The 16,185-nt window shown below is 45.9% G+C and overlaps 1 protein-coding gene across 1 annotated transcript in view; it reads right to left on the bottom strand.

Moving 5' to 3' along the window:
* Positions 1 to 13,274, bottom strand: part of GPR139 (G protein-coupled receptor 139) — a 78,439-nt gene extending 65,165 nt beyond the window's left edge. Inside the window, exon 1 of the mRNA XM_066577496.1 lies at positions 13,147 to 13,274. Coding sequence (XP_066433593.1) covers positions 13,147 to 13,258 — 112 coding nt within the window. The 5' untranslated portion in view covers positions 13,259 to 13,274. The remainder of the gene's footprint in view (positions 1 to 13,146) is intronic.
* Between the last annotated feature and the right edge of the window lie 2,911 nt (positions 13,275 to 16,185).

Raw genomic sequence — 16,185 nt, 5'->3', positions numbered from 1 at the left:
TAATCGCTTTGGTTAATGTGGCTTAAGTGGTAACTAGGCCTGGAGGCAGCCCAGTGTAACGAAAAATTGGTTCAAGTTAAAGTTCCAATGCTTTTAAGCGCATTGAAACTTATAAAAATTGTTCTGAAAAATTATTTGAGTGAGCCTTGTGGCCCTAAGAAAAATTGCCCGTTCAGCGTGATTACGTGAGGTTTCAGGAGGAGGAGCAGGAGGAGGAGGAGGAGGAATATTAGACACAGATTGATGAAGCAGAAATGTCCCCGTTTTGGATGGTGAGAGAGAACGTAGCTTCCATCCGCGGGTGCAGCCTACGTATTGCTTACGTATCGCTGCTGTCCGCTGGTGGAGAACAGAAGTCTGGGGAAATCCAGCCTTTGTTCATCTTGATGAGTGTTAGCCTGTCGGCACTGTCGGTTGACAAGCGGCTACGCTTATCTGTGATGATTCCCCCAGCCGCACTAAACACCCTCTCCGACAAGACGCTAGCCGCAGGACAAGCAAGCACCTCCAGGGCATACAGCGCTAGTTCAGGCCACATGTCCAGCTTCGACACCCAGTAGTTGTAGGGGGCAGAGGCGTCACCAAGGATGGTCGTGCGATCCGCTACGTACTCCCTCACCATCCTTTTACAGTGCTCCCGCCGACTCAGCCGTGACTGGGGAGCGGTGACACAGTCTTGGTGGGGAGCCATAAAGCTGGCCAGGCCCTTAAAGACTGTTGCACTGCCTGGGATGTACATGCTGCTCGATCTACGCACATCCCCTGCTACCTTGCCCTCGGTACTGCGCCTTCTGCCACTAGCGCTGTCGGCTGGGAATTTTACCATCAGCTTGTCCGCAAGGGTCCTGTGGTATAGCAACACTCTCGAACCCCTTTCCTCTTCGGGAATCAGAGTGGGCAGGTTCTCCTTATACCGTGGATCGAGCAGTGTGTACACCCAGTAATCCGTCGTGGCCAGAATGCGTGCAACGCGAGGGTCACGAGAAAGGCATCCTAACATGAAGTCAGCCATGTGTGCCAGGGTACCTGTACGCAACACATGGCTGTCTTCACTAGGAAGATCACTATCAGGATCCTCCTCCTCCTCCTCCTCAGGCCATACACGCTGAAAGGATGACAGGCAATCAGCCGGTGTACCGTCAGCAGCGGGCCAAGCTGTCTCTTCCCCCTCCTCCTCATCCTCCTCATGCCTCCTCATGCTCCTCCTCCTCCTCCTGTACGCGCTGAGAAATAGACAGGAGGGTGCCCTGACTATCCAGCGGCATACTGTCTTCCCCCGCCCCCGTTTCCGAGCGCAAAGCAGCTGCCTTTATGGTTTGCAGGGAATTTCTCAAGATGCATAGCAGAGGAATGGTGACGCTAATGATTGTAGCATCGCCGCTCACCACCTGGGTAGACTCCTCAAAATTACCAAGGACATGGCAGATGTCTGCCAACCAGGCCCACTCTTCTGAAAGGAATTGAGGAGGCTGACTCCCACTGCGCCGCCCATGTTGGAGTTGGTATTCGACTATAGCTCTACATTGTTCATAGAGCCTGGCCAACATGTGGAGCGTAGAGTTCCACCGTGTGGGCACGTCGCACAGCAGTCGGTGCACTGGCAGCTTAAAGTGATGTTGCAGGGTGCGCAGGGTGGCAGCGTCCGTGTGGGACTTGCGGAAATGTGCGCAGAGCCGGCGCGCCTTTACGAGCAGGTCTGACAAGCGTGGGTAGCTTTTCAGAAATCGCTGAACCACCAAATTAAAGACGTGGGCCAGGCATGGCACGTGCGTGAGGCTGCCGAGCTGCAGAGCCGCCACCAGGTTACGCCCGTTGTCACACACGACCATGCCCGGTTGGAGGCTCAGCGGCGCAAGCCAGCGGTCGGTCTGCTCTGTCAGACCCTGCAGCAGTTCGTGGGCCGTGTGCCTCTTATCGCCTATGCTGAGTAGTTTCAGCACGGCCTGCTGACGCTTGCCCACCGCTGTGCTGCCACACCGCGCGACACCGACTGCTGGCGACATGCTGCTGCTAACACATCTTGATTGCGAGACAGAGGAGGAGGAGGGTGCTTTAGTGGAGGAAGCATACACCTCCGCAGATACCAGCACCGAGCTGGGGCCCGCAATTCTGGGGGTGGGTAGGACGTGAGCGGTCCCAGGCTCTGACTCTGTCCCAGCCTCCACTAAATTGACCCAATGTGCCGTCAGGGAGATGTAGTGGCCCTGCCCGCCTGTGCTTGTCCACGTGTCCGTAGTTAAGTGGACCGTGGCAGTAACCGCGTTGGTGAGGGCGCGCACAATGTTGCGGGAGACGTGGTCGTGCAGGGCTGGGATGGCACATCGGGAAAAGTAGTGGCGACTGGGAACTGAGTAGCGCGGGGCCGCCGCCTCCATGATACTTTTGAAGGACTCAGTTTCCACAACCCTATACGGCAGCATCTCAAGGCTGATGAATTTTGCTATGCGGACGGTTAACGTTTGAGCGTGCGGGTGCGTGGCGGCGTACTTGCGCTTGCGCTCGAACACTTGCGCAAGCGACGGCTGAACGGTGCGCTGAACTACACTGCTGGATGGGGCCGAGGACAGCGGAGATGAGGGTGTGGGTGCAGGCCATGAGGCGGTAGTGCCTGTGTCCTGAGAGGGGGGTTGCATCTCAGTGGCAGGTTGGGGCACAGGGGGAGAGGCAGGGGTGCAAACCGGAGGCGCTGAACGGCCTTCGTCCCACCTTGCGGGGTGCTTGGCCATCATATGTCTGCGCATGGTGGTGGTGGTGAGGCTGTTGGTGTTGGCTCCCCGGCTGAGCTTTGCGCGACAAAGGTTGCACACCACTGTTCGTCGGTCGTCAGGCGTCTCTGTGAAAAACTGCCAGACCTTAGAGCACCTCAGCCTCTGCAGGGTGGCATGGCGCGAGGGGGCGCTTTGGGAAACACTTGGTGGATTATTCGGTCTGGCCCTGCCTCTACCCCTGGCCACCGCACTGCCTCTTGCAACCTGCCCTGCTGATGCCCTTGACTCCCCCTCTGAAGACCTGTCCTCCTGAGTAAGCGTTGCACACCAGGTGGGGTCAGTCACCTCATCGTCCTGCTGCTCTTCCTCCGAATCCTCTGTGCGCTGCTCCCTTGGACTTACTGCCCTTACTACTACCTCACTGCAAGACAACTGTGTCTGATCGTCATCGTCCTCCTCACCCACAGAAAGTTGTTGAGACAGTTGGCGGAAGTCCCCAGCCTCTTCCCCCGGACCCCGGGAACTTTCGAATGGTTGGGCATCAGTGACGATAAACTCCTCTGGTGGGAGAGGAACCGCTGCTGCCCAATCTAAGCAGGGGCCCGAGAACAGTTCCTGGGAGTGTTCCCGCTCCTGAGCAGGTGTTATTGTAGTGGAGTGAGGAGGCTGGGAGGAAGGAGGAGCAGCAGACAGAGGATTCGGATTGGCAGCAGTGGACGGCGCAGAACTGCGGGTAGACGATAGGTTGCTCGAAGCACTTTCTGCCATCCAGGACAGGACCTGCTCACACTGCTCATTTTCTAATAACCGTCTCCCGCGTGGACCCATTAATTGGGCGATGAATGTGGGGACGCCAGAAACGTGCCTCTCTCCTAATCGCGCAGCAGTCGGCTGCGACACACCGGGATCAGGAGCTCGGGCTGTGCCCACACCCTGACTTGGCCCTCCGCGTCCTCGGCCGCGTCCACGTCCTCTAGGCCTACCCCTACCCCTCAGCATGCTGTATTACCAGTGATTTGATTTCACAGGCAGGAAATAAATTGGCGCAAGACTGCAGGCCAAATATCATTTTTGCCCTTTTTGGAAAACGAAAGGCTCCACTGCCTCTAGTGAATGAATTATCTAAGTTTAATAACTGTGCTGTGTCCCTGCTAATGTGTCACAGAACGTGAAGGTAGCAGAGTTATTATAACTCTTGGAGAGCAGGTATTTTTTTCCCAATTAAGGAAAGCAAATGGCGAAGCCAGCAGTAAAGCGTAGCTGGGTGCGTCTGATTTAGCAATGTTGTTCACGCAGCTCACACGTCTCCACCGCCCTTAGGACGGACAGAGGCTGGACAAATAGATTTGTTTTCAGTTTTTTTCCACCAAAAGGCAGCACTGCGTATATTCAATGAACATGAGAAGTTTAATAACTGTGCTGTGTCCCTGCTTATGTGTCACAGAACGTGAGGGTAGCAGAGTTATTATAACTCTTGGAGAGCAGGTATTTTTTTCCCAATTAAGGAAAGCAAATGGCGAAGCCAGCAGTAAAGCGTAGCTGGGTGCGTCTGATTTAGCAATGTTGTTCACGCAGCTCACACGTCTCCACCGCCCTTAGGACGGACAGAGGCTGGACAAATAGATTTGTTTTCAGTTTTTTTCCACCAAAAGGCAGCACTGCGTATATTCAATGAACATGAGAAGTTTAATAACTGTGCTGTGTCCCTGCTTATGTGTCACAGAACGTGAGGGTAGCAGAGTTATTATAACTCTTGGAGAGCAGGTATTTTTTTCCCAATTAAGGAAAGCAAATGGCGAAGCCAGCAGTAAAGCGTAGCTGGGTGCGTCTGATTTAGCAATGTTGTTCACGCAGCTCACACGTCTCCACCGCCCTTAGGACGGACAGAGGCTGGACAAATAGATTTGTTTTCAGTTTTTTTCCACCAAAAGGCAGCACTGCGTATATTCAATGAACATGAGAAGTTTAATAACTGTGCTGTGTCCCTGCTTATGTGTCACAGAACGTGAGGGTAGCAGAGTTTTATAACTCTTGGAGAGCAGGTATTTTTTTCCCAATTAAGGAAAGCAAATGGCGAAGCCAGCAGTAAAGCGTAGCTGGGTGCGTCTGATTTAGCAATGTTGTTCACGCAGCTCACACGTGTCCACAGCCCTTAGGACGGACAGAGGCTGGACAAATAGATTTGTTTTCAGTTTTTTGGCACCAAAAGGCAGCACTGCGTATATTCAATGAATAACAACTGTGTTGTCGCCCTGCCTATACAATTCTTTCCCTGCAGTATCAATGGAGGGTGCAATGGTCTGCAGAGGCGATTTTGAGAAGCAAAAAAAAATGCAGCACAGCTAACAGCAGCCTGGACAGTACTGCACACGGATAAATATGGCCCTAGAAAGGACCGTTGAGGTTCTTGAAGGCTACACTCACTCCTAACACTCTCCCTGCCTATGCAGCACTTCTGTCCCTAATGCCAGGTGCAACGGTCTGCAGAGGCGATTTTGAGAAAAAAAAATTTGCCACTGCTAACAGCAGCCAACACACAGCTATCAGTGGCCCTAATAAGGACCTTTGGGGGGTCTTGAAGCCTACACTAACTACCAATTCTTTCCCTACAGCAGCTCCGGTACAAACAGCACTGTCCCTCATCTAACTCACACCGCATCTGAGGCGAGCCGCGGGAGGGGCCGACTTTTATGTTCGGGTGACACCTGATCTTCCCAGCCACTCACAGCAGGGGGGTGGTATAGGGCTTGAACGTCACAGGGGGAAGTTGTAATGCCTTCCCTGTCTTTCAATTGGCCAGAAAAGCGCGCTAACGTCTCAGGGAAGGAAGTGAAAATAACCAGAACACCGCATGGTGTTCGTTACGAATAACGAACATCCCGAACACCCTAATATTCGCACGAATATCAAGCTCGGAAGAACACGTTCGCTCATCTCTAGTCGGGTCCCGTAATCCTAAGAGGCCCCCTCCAGTGACATAATTTTGACCAGGAGGATTTCACTTCCAGTCATCACTATTGGGTTAGGACACACTTCTTGCACTATCGTACCCTGCCGCCACTCTGATTTTCAGTTGCCCGCCTTCCCATTCACTTCATAGACAGGCAACTGAATAGCAACAGTAGCGCAGCCAGCACTGAAGACCTAAAACCAGAGGCACCTTTGGGGATGGGGGCCCTGGGCAATTATCCCCCCTACTGCCGACCCTAGTCTAGTTGCATCTATGGATCCAGTGTTGTCAAGTCCTAGCCAAAGCCTATGTTACTAAATTAACCCCCGAATATACTGTATTTAGACTACTGTATAACAGCCTGAACAGTTACAAAATAATCCATTAGAGAGTCAGCTATACAGTATGTTCCAATAAATAATTACATAGGGAGTTTCTCCATAAAAGTATGTTTGGACTCTTATGATTGACATCTAGGACCTCATAGAACAATCTTCCATTCCTAACTTCTAGCAGTGATGAAATGATTAATTCAAGAGGACATACTGTATCTATTTAGCTAACAAGAAATTGAGTTGATGTTCTGAAATGTTACATTATCAGAATGATTCCTCTTACAAGTGAGGAGCGAAGCAGCTGAGAAATCATAGCTCCCACTAATGTCTTGTAAGCGCAAATGACTAGTGTTCTAGAATGTCTGAGAGACCCCCGGAAAAAAGGGGAAACCTCTCAGAAGAGCAGACAGGTCTCCAAGCCCAACCATACAAGTATCCTATGAAAGGAATTCTACAATCAGATGGAATTAGTGATAAGGTGGAGCTTCTATTTGTAGTCCCATTTTTGTGCAGTCCTTAGCTGTACTGAAACTACAAGCAATACCTATTGTTACTACAGTCCTTCATGGCAGAGACGTAACTCCTGGGCCCCAATTTAAAACCTGTAACAGGGCCCCCAACTATCATGCTTTATTCATAGTACTGGGCTCCCTACATGGAGAATAGAGGCCTTATGGGCCCCCCAAGGCTCCTGGGCTCGGGTGCAACCGCATCCTCTGCATCCCCTATAGTTACGCCAGTGCTTCATGGCATAAATTGTCATGACAAACTAACAAACTGCATATTCAAGTACAGTAAATGACACATTTTACCCCTCCAGAGTTAACATTGGAAATCGCTCAGATCACTGGATTTTCCCATTCTAGTGTGGATCCACACTGAAACTGATCCATGGAAAGTTTGCTTCATTGATTTTATGTTGCACTCCAAGGTCACAGGTCTGATTTCCATACAGATTAGATGCAGAAAGTACATTTACAATAGTATATATACAAAAATGCTACCTCATTATTACTGTGAGCGGATCACAGCTCAGGCCTGGAGGCTGATCACTTTCTACAGGTCAAAGCATACTGATTTATTAGCACATGTGACAGTTGGTGAGCGTTATCCTACACTCAGATGTCTCTGATGAACATCAAGGTTATGACATCAAAACATTCCTATACAGGAAAGTACGCATATACACTAATCGGAGCACTGGTACCACCTATGAAGGGTGATGAAGGGTAAAGCTGGGATTCTTTTTCAAGTACTTATACATGCTGATCTATAGAATGAATTTGAAAGATGCCTCCTGCTGCTACTGCTATGCTCAGTTCTTACATCAAAACCCTCCCCCCCCTCCCCCCCGAGGACACAGACATTTTTTCATTCTTTTTCATTTTTGTTCTCTTCCTCTCTGCTTTAAAAAAAAAAACTTGACATTTTCATTTTTACATCAACATAGCTGACACTATGTAGTGCACTAAAAAACCTTTGAAAATCTCTAAATGCAGTTAAATGGGAAAAAAACATAATTGTACCATTTTGGGGGGGAGGGTCTTTTTTTACAACATGCAAGGTACAACAAAAATGATATGTGAAGTGTATTCTGTGGGTCAGTAGGATTATGGTGATACCAAATTTATGCAGGTTTTTTGTTGTACTACTTTTTTTTTACATTGCTTTCTGTCACCATATTCGGACCACCTGTGAGTTTGTAATTCCCTAGAAACAAAATAATGATTTCAAAATACGTTATCCTGCGCTGCTTTTTGGGAAAAAAAAGCAATCTTATCTTCAAATGAAGTTAGAGAACTTTTTTGGGAGGTTTTCTCCATGGAAACCCCCGAGTTTTGGAATGTGAGCCTTTATGTTTCTATGTTTCCCAAAAAGAAGCGCAGGATAAGTTTTTTGAAATCATTCTTTTTTTATATTTTCCTGGGCACCTTCTGGCATCTGGTGGGGATATCTTGCTGCTCGCCATTTCTGGTTTAAGGGAGCAAGTCAGTTAGAATGTGGAGGGACGCCTAAAAAAGGTGCAGCAGTCGACTCCTAATTGTAGAGTCAGACTGCGGGCACCATGCAAGTCTCCTCTTACTTATATTGCCTCTTGAATATTTATATAAGACATCTTGAATGCTGTTCCTAACATATATCTTTATTGACAATTATCTAGTAAGAAAGAGTATTGGATGCCAACATCTAAATGGCCCATCCATATAATACAAGGAGGACAAGCTAGTTAATAGAGAAGGGGGTTTCTTCTCTATTACATCCAATTACCTTAATGTAGCAGATGGATAGGGATTATCTAAAACCAGAAAATCCCTTTAAGATGGGAATTACTAGCAGTTTTATATGCTGGGGCAAGAGTTCACATCATATACGCCCATGGCTGGCCACAAAACACCAATATTCCCCATCAGATAAGCACTTTTTATAGCAGTGTTTCCCAACTCCAGTCCTCAGGGACCCCCAACAGGTCATGTTTTCAGGATATCCTATAGTAGGAACACCTGTAGCAATGTCTGAGGCACCAGCAATAATTACATCACCTGTGCAATACTGGTTTAGAGCACTGTTCAGCACTGCAAATCTTAGGACATAGACCAGATTGGTGGGTTGTAGTTGAATGGATTCTGCATCCTGGAGCCCTACCCAACTTTGTCTTCCAAGCCTTACGCCAGATCCAAGCCTTTGTGCAGGTTCCCACTTTCCTGTTACTTTCACAAATCCAAAGGGATCAGAGAATGTAGACACTGGCAACCAACCTTATTCCAACCACGGATCAGTGGCAACCAGGGAGCAGCATTAAATACCAGATCCCTCAGACTGAAGGCATCTAATGAGACCCTTCCAAACTGTCAGCCTTGCACTAAGCAGCATGAATATTTTCGTACTTAATATCTCCTGCGTTATTGCCTTGGAAACCCCAATCTACAAGTATTTTATTCCAATCAGCTAATTGTACTATGAGCTGGCTGCTTTAGTATATGCGGTGATAACACGTGTTGCTTATGGATAACAGTTGTCAGTGCACATCCAGAAAGTGTATCTATGACACTACTCTGGTGATATATCGTCTGCCTGCCCTTGGAAGCTTTCATTTTATCACTTACATGTCCTACTTTTAGTCTCAGATTAAAAGCTCTCAGGATATTATTTTGTACGGTTCAGCAGAATTCAACACATGTAATCTTGGCATTGTACATATTGCTTCACACTGTAAGATGATTGCGCTGGACACTTGATCACTCCTCAGCATCTAGTGTGCGATAAACTGGAAGAGAACATATACTGTAAAGCTTGGTAGCATTAGATATCTAAATACCTGTATGTATATTATACATATGCTCTAGAAAATATGATCCGTATAGATTAAACAGAGCTTAAATCCTTGCAGATGCATTGCTTGTCAATTGTGATAACTCAGTGGTAAGATTTTGGTAGTACCCGCAGTGCTCAGCAAAACCACTGATAGGAATTAATCAGTACTTAGTATAAACTCAGAGGTCTGATAATTGGCTAGCTTTCCAAACAGTGAAAACCACATGAAGCTGAAGCCTTGCTCCTGCACAATTTTGCTGTTAATACAGCCCTTATATTGGCAAAACCATGCATCCCTGATTAGGCTGGGTTTAAGCTGCTTGCGGTTTTTGCTCCATGGAAGCCCAGACTCAGGCTGCATTCACACTGTGCAGTTAGAGCAAATTTTTTTGCCATGATTTTGACACTTTGCAACGAAAAAAAATAAAGATTTGACTGCTCTTTGTGAATATTTCCTAAGGATGGTCATACACCTTATATAGTTGACTGAATGCTTGGCCAGCCAACAGCTATCTATCCCAACCCTTCCATATACAAAAGCCGAGTGTACCAGGTGTTCTGACTGTAGAGAAGGGCAGCTTATCTCCCCAAAAAGAAAATGATTGGACAAGTTGAAATCCCACTCCCTAACTCTTACTGTATCTCTCACCGCATCTGTCATCACCAGAGAGTTAGGAGTCTCTCATACATATTAGATAATTGGCCGGTCCAACTGAAATCAAAGGGTTCAGAAGATATACATTTAATGTGTATGGTCAACCTAAATGGGTATTCCCATTTTGGCAAGTTATCCTCTAGCCACAGGGTATTACAGGATAGGGGATAACTTGCTGATTGGTGGGGTCCAACTGCTGGAATCCCCACCGATCCAGACAAATCACTTCCGGTGAGTCTCAAAATTGTTACATCAGTGACCACACCATAAACTTCAATGGAATTGCTGGACATGGCTGAGTTCAAACAGCTGACAATCACTGGCGGTTTCATTGAAGTGAATGTGACCACAAGAGATTTCTCAGTGCTTGAACTTGTTTTATCTCCAACACTTCCCATTGAAGTGAATGGCGTGATGGTGTGGATGCACAACCTCCACTTTCAAGCTTCAGGGGTACGTTTTAAAGGGGTTGACTGACTTTAATTTTTTGAGCAGCTGGCCATGCAATTAAACACCAAGGAAGCCATACCTATTTCCTTCCACCCTCTCCCTGCGAAACAGCAAAACAGCTCCCAGTGGAAGTCAGGAGACTGTTACGCTCAATCAGAGGCTGCAGCATCCGTCTCCTAGCATCAACGTTTACATCCTGGGTGCCCTGATGCCAGGAGTTCAGAAGAGTGATGCTTCAGCCTCTGATTGGCTGCAGCAGTCATCTGACTTCTGCTATCAGTACAGACTGAAAGTGCCGCAAAAGCCATTTTGCTGTTTCCCATGGGGAGAAAAGAGGTGACTATGGCTTCTTTTGTTGTTTTATTGCATGGACAGCCATTAACCTTTTTTTTAAGTAGGACAACCCCTTTAAGGCACTGCCCATACTGGCCTGATGAACTCATGTTATAACAGGGCAATGACAGCTAGATTGGATACATTTTTAAATGCATATTGGCAAATTCTGATTGCCCCAGTATTTTTTGACTGCAAAAGCTACAGATGGGAACCCCAGAGGACCTTATTAACACAAACATGACCAAAGCCTTACAACTGAGGAATCGGTACAGAACTATGTTGGTAGAGTTAATTTTTTAGATACTGTATATTCCTTGGTTTACTTGCATAGATCATCAGTAACAGTGGTGGAGGGCAGTGAAAAGGACTTATTAGCTATTTGTGAGTGAAATACAGCACAGTATGTGGATTACCATGGTGGAACTCATGAATGTTGTATGGAAAATCCTAACTGTAGTTCAGATAGTTTTGCTTCAGATCTGTAATGTTAGTGTTTGCAATGCTGACTACCTGCAGTTTCATATATGGTATGTCCTTAGGTGAATAGTATCTTTCTTGCTTGCTTGGACTGGAAGTGTGAGTACAGTAGTTACCAGGCACTTAATGGCAAACTGAAATAGGAGAGAGAGAGTCCTGTCCTGGATGATCTGACCCACTTTGCTCTTGGTTGGCAAGAACCTTTTCAGGAGTTTTCTCCTCTAAAGGAACTGCAGTATTTGCAAACAATGGGGTTAAGAATTGGCCATAGAAATAAGTGTGATTGGACAGGCAAAAGTTGGAATAATCAAAAAAGCCCATATGGTAGACTTGTACATAATACAGTAGATGCTTAGGTTGAGAGTCAAAGTCCAAATATTCTGATATCTCACATACAGTTACATCATCCATAGTTTAGATTATAAAATAATATCCTAAGCAATGGTAAAAGCAAAGTCAGCAAACCATTAATGAGTTTCTACACTTGAAAAGAATTCCCCCACAGCATGGAGAAAGCCACTTAAAGTGGTTGGACATATCTTTACATATGCCTTTAGTCAATCATCCAAACCAATTACACTAGACCTATGTATGAAGAAGGGCCCTCATTCCTGGAGAAAGGGGGTGAAGGTACAAACAAGCCCGCGAAGCATGAATTTAAATAGCATTGCTTAACTTGACCTGGTTCTCTAGTCAATAATTTTTGACAAGAGACTACGATACAAATCTAAGGGGCAAACTTATGCGATAGATATCGTTGACCTGACATGTTTTAGCTAATTTCCTCAAGATTTTTAGAGTTTACTGACTCAATTCTTAAGCAATCCATATCTTAGTAGATCTCTGAGATAGGGATAAACTTAAGACCGTGTGTAAAATGATCAATATACCGTGAAAGACATGAGCAAGCGCAGGGCAATCAAGAGCATGCTCGCTATGGATTCTCCATGAGACTGCTTAAATTACTTCTCTATAGGAGAAGGTTAGCATTAGTGTTTTCTTGATTCATCTCCATAATCTCTTACAGAGCAAGGAAGCAGAAAATTGAACAGAGTAAAAGTGTAGGGCTTGATTTTTAATCTTCAAGTTATGACGGTAGCAAAAATTAATTTAACCCATCTGCAAACCATATAAAAAGCAGCTCAGCTCCAGATTTTCTTATTTTAGATGCTTTAGTGCCATCTTTACATTTCCATACCTAAAATAAATGGAGATACTTTTATATATTGCTAGCTTATTATGCTTAAGCAGTGCTTCCCCACCTGCTCAGTAGCCCAGGAGCCACATGAGGCTCTTGGGCCCTCCACATGTTGACCCCAGTGGTTGCAGCTCTAAATACTATGTTTCATTAGGGATGGTAATAAAACTGAGAATTAGGGTCAAAACCATCTAAATGAAAATTAACACTAATCAAGTACAAACTGAATTAAACAAGCTGTTTCTGAGGTTCCAGAAGAAATACCCTGACCCTCATTATCCTATTAATGAAAAACTTTAATGACGTTAGTTGGATTTGTGGGTCAAGCAACTATGCGAAGGTCGGACAACTAAGTTGGCTTCAAAAACTTCCATTCATTTTCATGGAGAGTGATACTAGCTTGCACTAAATCAGAGAATGGGATCCCCTTGCTCTTGAGCTTGCTATGTCGAAAACCCTTAAAGGCTTATTTTAAAGAAGCCTTGAAATACACCGATAAGAACATGCTGATAATATTAATGCAACTAACTACATGTCTGAGAATGATACATTGATTCATTTTCTATACAGATGTTACTTGGTGTCTTTTACGACCTCCTCCAGATGCAGATGTTCTTGCAGATATTATATATCACAGCACAAAGTGTTACACAGTTACTATGGCTCTGAACCGTACACACCAGAATTTTTTTTTCACATCATTAAATTATAAAATATGCCCTTACCTGGTAATCCTAGACAAAGCAAGAGACTGTAGTAGATGACAGGTACATATCCCAATCCACAGCCATACTTGTGAGACAGGAGAGAGCTGTTGTAGATATGATTGTGCTCCATTTACTTGCTTTTTCAAGGTTTCTTGGATTCTGTTCTTTCAAAGCATAAGTGAAAGAATCAGAAAAGATGCTGGTCCCTTCTTAAGAGAGCTGTGTATCCAGCAGGCGGCTTTGTCCTTCAGAGCATCCCTGTATCCCAGGACTCCCTCCACCTGCTGCTCGCTGCTATAATTAAGAGAAAGTGCAGTGGTGCTGCTGCGAGCTGCATGCTTCACACTCAGGAGGAAAGAGCTGAGCTGTCCTTACGAAGACCAATTTATATGGTGAATTGTGGATGAGCGAGCAGTTCTGTGCAATGGATGTGAACATCAGTGGGGGAGAAGAGTGTGTGTGTGTGTATGCTGTCAGAATAAAGGCAGGAAAGAAGCCACCTCTGCACCAGTTGGAGAACAACTAGGTTCAAGTGGCGATAATGAATTTCATGGCACCATCCCCCTCTCATCTGTTCATTGCTACTCTGAAATTTATGTCTGTAATTATTATAATATTCCCATGCCGCTGGAAATCAAATTAATTTGAGAATAATACAACCTTGTTTTAATAATATATTACGTATCAATAATTAATTTCCTTATGACGGATGTATATTATCAATACAGGAAAATGAATGTGGATAATGTTAATATTATCCAGGCAGCTTCAGATAAATAAGAGAAGTTGCATTGAAAATAAAGCAAAATTCCTTTCATTTGGCATCCTAGTCAAAAATCATAATAGACCGGAACACTTCAAGGAAGAATAAGAGAATCTGAAATCTCAGATTTAGTGAGTGGAGAATGTTTTATGCGAAAATTTACTTTCTTCCTGGATGAGTTGTAGAAGTAAGGGTGGTTTGGTTTCACATCTGCACTCAGGGTTTCATTTTCCTGCTCCATTCAGGGAGCAGGAAAGGAAAATCCCTGCAGCTGAATGGCTCCGTCTCTGGACGGAACCAAACAGCACCGGACAGACCCCATTGACTATGATGGTGTACGTCCGCTTTCTGCCCAACTGCCCAGCTTTTGGACGGAAGAAAAAACGCTGTATGCAGCATTCTTTCTTCCTGTATTTTGAGCTGGATCTCTAATAGAACCTCCGGCCGGAGGTTCCAGGGCAGATGTGAAACTGGCCTAAACGTTATATTTTTCTGGACCTGTCTGATAATCCGGAACACTTGCTAGTGTAGAATTCATCATGTCACCTTGAAAGTATTCTCCCACCATTGCAAAGGGTGGAAATTCGTATCTTTTAATATTGAGATTGTTGATGTAGAATGTGTATTGTGTCCTTAAAGTGGGGTGGGATCAGAGGAGTGAGAACTTCTAGGAGCGGAGGAACAAAAGTGAGTGAGTCGGGCATGGCGTGTCCGAGTCTCTCCGCGGAGCAACGCAAAATAGCATTTGTGCATTTGGTCCCACGGATTGTTTCGCCAATGAGAAGCTGGAAGAAGCCCTACCCTATGAGTCTGGTTGAAAGAGACTGTTGAGTACAAGACATTCTTACAGTTGATAGCTCCAGTGGTTCCATTCCTTCTGATGTATTTTGGGTAATCAGTAGCCACAAGTTGGCATTCTGTGTTGTTTAAGAACTACTTGGTTACAATAAATGGTTTAGCAGTTGCATCATGGCTTGCTGATCTGGTTATCAAACATTTCCCCAAACTCTCTGGTGCAGTCCTTGCAGCTGAACCTTGCTTCTAACTTGACCTCTGGTGGACCCGGTGTGGCCTGAACCTGAACTAGCGCTATACTCAGCGGCATTGTGCAGGCCTGCAGAGGCAAGTCTGAGGAGGGGGCAGTTGAACCAGCGCAGTCCAGCGAGCCCGTGATTGCAAAGCCAGCTGCCATTGGCTCATCTACACTACAGGGAGTGATGGTATATCTCTTGTAATAGAGTGGAATCACATGCAATGCAGTTTATTAAGCTACAGACAAATATGCTAAAGAATCTACATGTCTTACATACAGATTTTGATGTGGATTTGCCACCGATTTCCTGTGAATTGTAGCCTTTAGACATCTGAAGCAGTTCCACAGAAAGCCTGTCAGTGACCCCATTATTAAGTGTCCCCTTTCAGTGGTCCCAGTAGTAATAATAACATCTCTCAGTAGCCCCAGTAGTAATAGTGCCCGCTTTCAGTGGCCCCCATAGTACTAGTGCCCCCTCTCAGTGGCCCCAATAGTAATCATGGCCCCTATCAGTAACCTCAAAAGTACTAGGGCTGCCAGCTCCACTGTGTCTTCTCTCAGGTTCCTGGCACTTGTCTTCAGGCATCTCTTTCTGCTTTCAATGAATGGCTGTAATTGGTTCATCGAGCTCTGGCTCTGATTGTCTGAGCTGCAGTGCTTCAGAGCCAATCAGGAGCAGTGCTTACTGGAGGCAGGGATTTTCAAATCCTTGACCAGGAAGAGATGCCTGAAGACAAGTGCCGGGGACCTAAGAGAAGACGAGATGGAGTTGACAGCACTTCTTAAGTGATGTATTAGTTTTTTTATGCAGCAAGGAATTATTTTTGGAGTAGGGCTTATGTTTCAAGTCCCCCTCTAAAAACAATCCTGGCAAAAGAGCGCTACAAAATCGTGCGACTTTGTAGCGACACAAAATTGAGATATCGCAGCAAGAAAATGCAGTGATATTGCACAGACCTCTGATGCGATATCGCTGCGATTTACTTGTGGCACAGTGTTTTGAGCCTGTCGCAGTCTGCAGTAAAAGTACAGGGTAGGACTGACGGTCACAGGCAGCACTTATCCATGATAGTCCAAGAGTATGACAGCTTCCACAAGGATATACTCAGACATGGCATTGGCCTCTTTGACTTCTAAGTGTCTAAGCTGCATGAATGGCCAGAGCTTGCACAACATGCTTTAGAGGTGCTTGCCTGCCCCGCTGCCAGTGTGCTATCAGAAAGGGTGTTCGGCACAGCTAGGGGTGTGATAACTGACAGAC

This window comes from Eleutherodactylus coqui, chromosome 8, assembly GCF_035609145.1.
Source record: "Eleutherodactylus coqui strain aEleCoq1 chromosome 8, aEleCoq1.hap1, whole genome shotgun sequence".
Classification (NCBI taxonomy): domain Eukaryota; kingdom Metazoa; phylum Chordata; class Amphibia; order Anura; family Eleutherodactylidae; genus Eleutherodactylus; species Eleutherodactylus coqui.
Note: the sequence above shows the minus strand (reverse complement) of the source record. Positions and strands in the feature narration are given on the sequence as shown.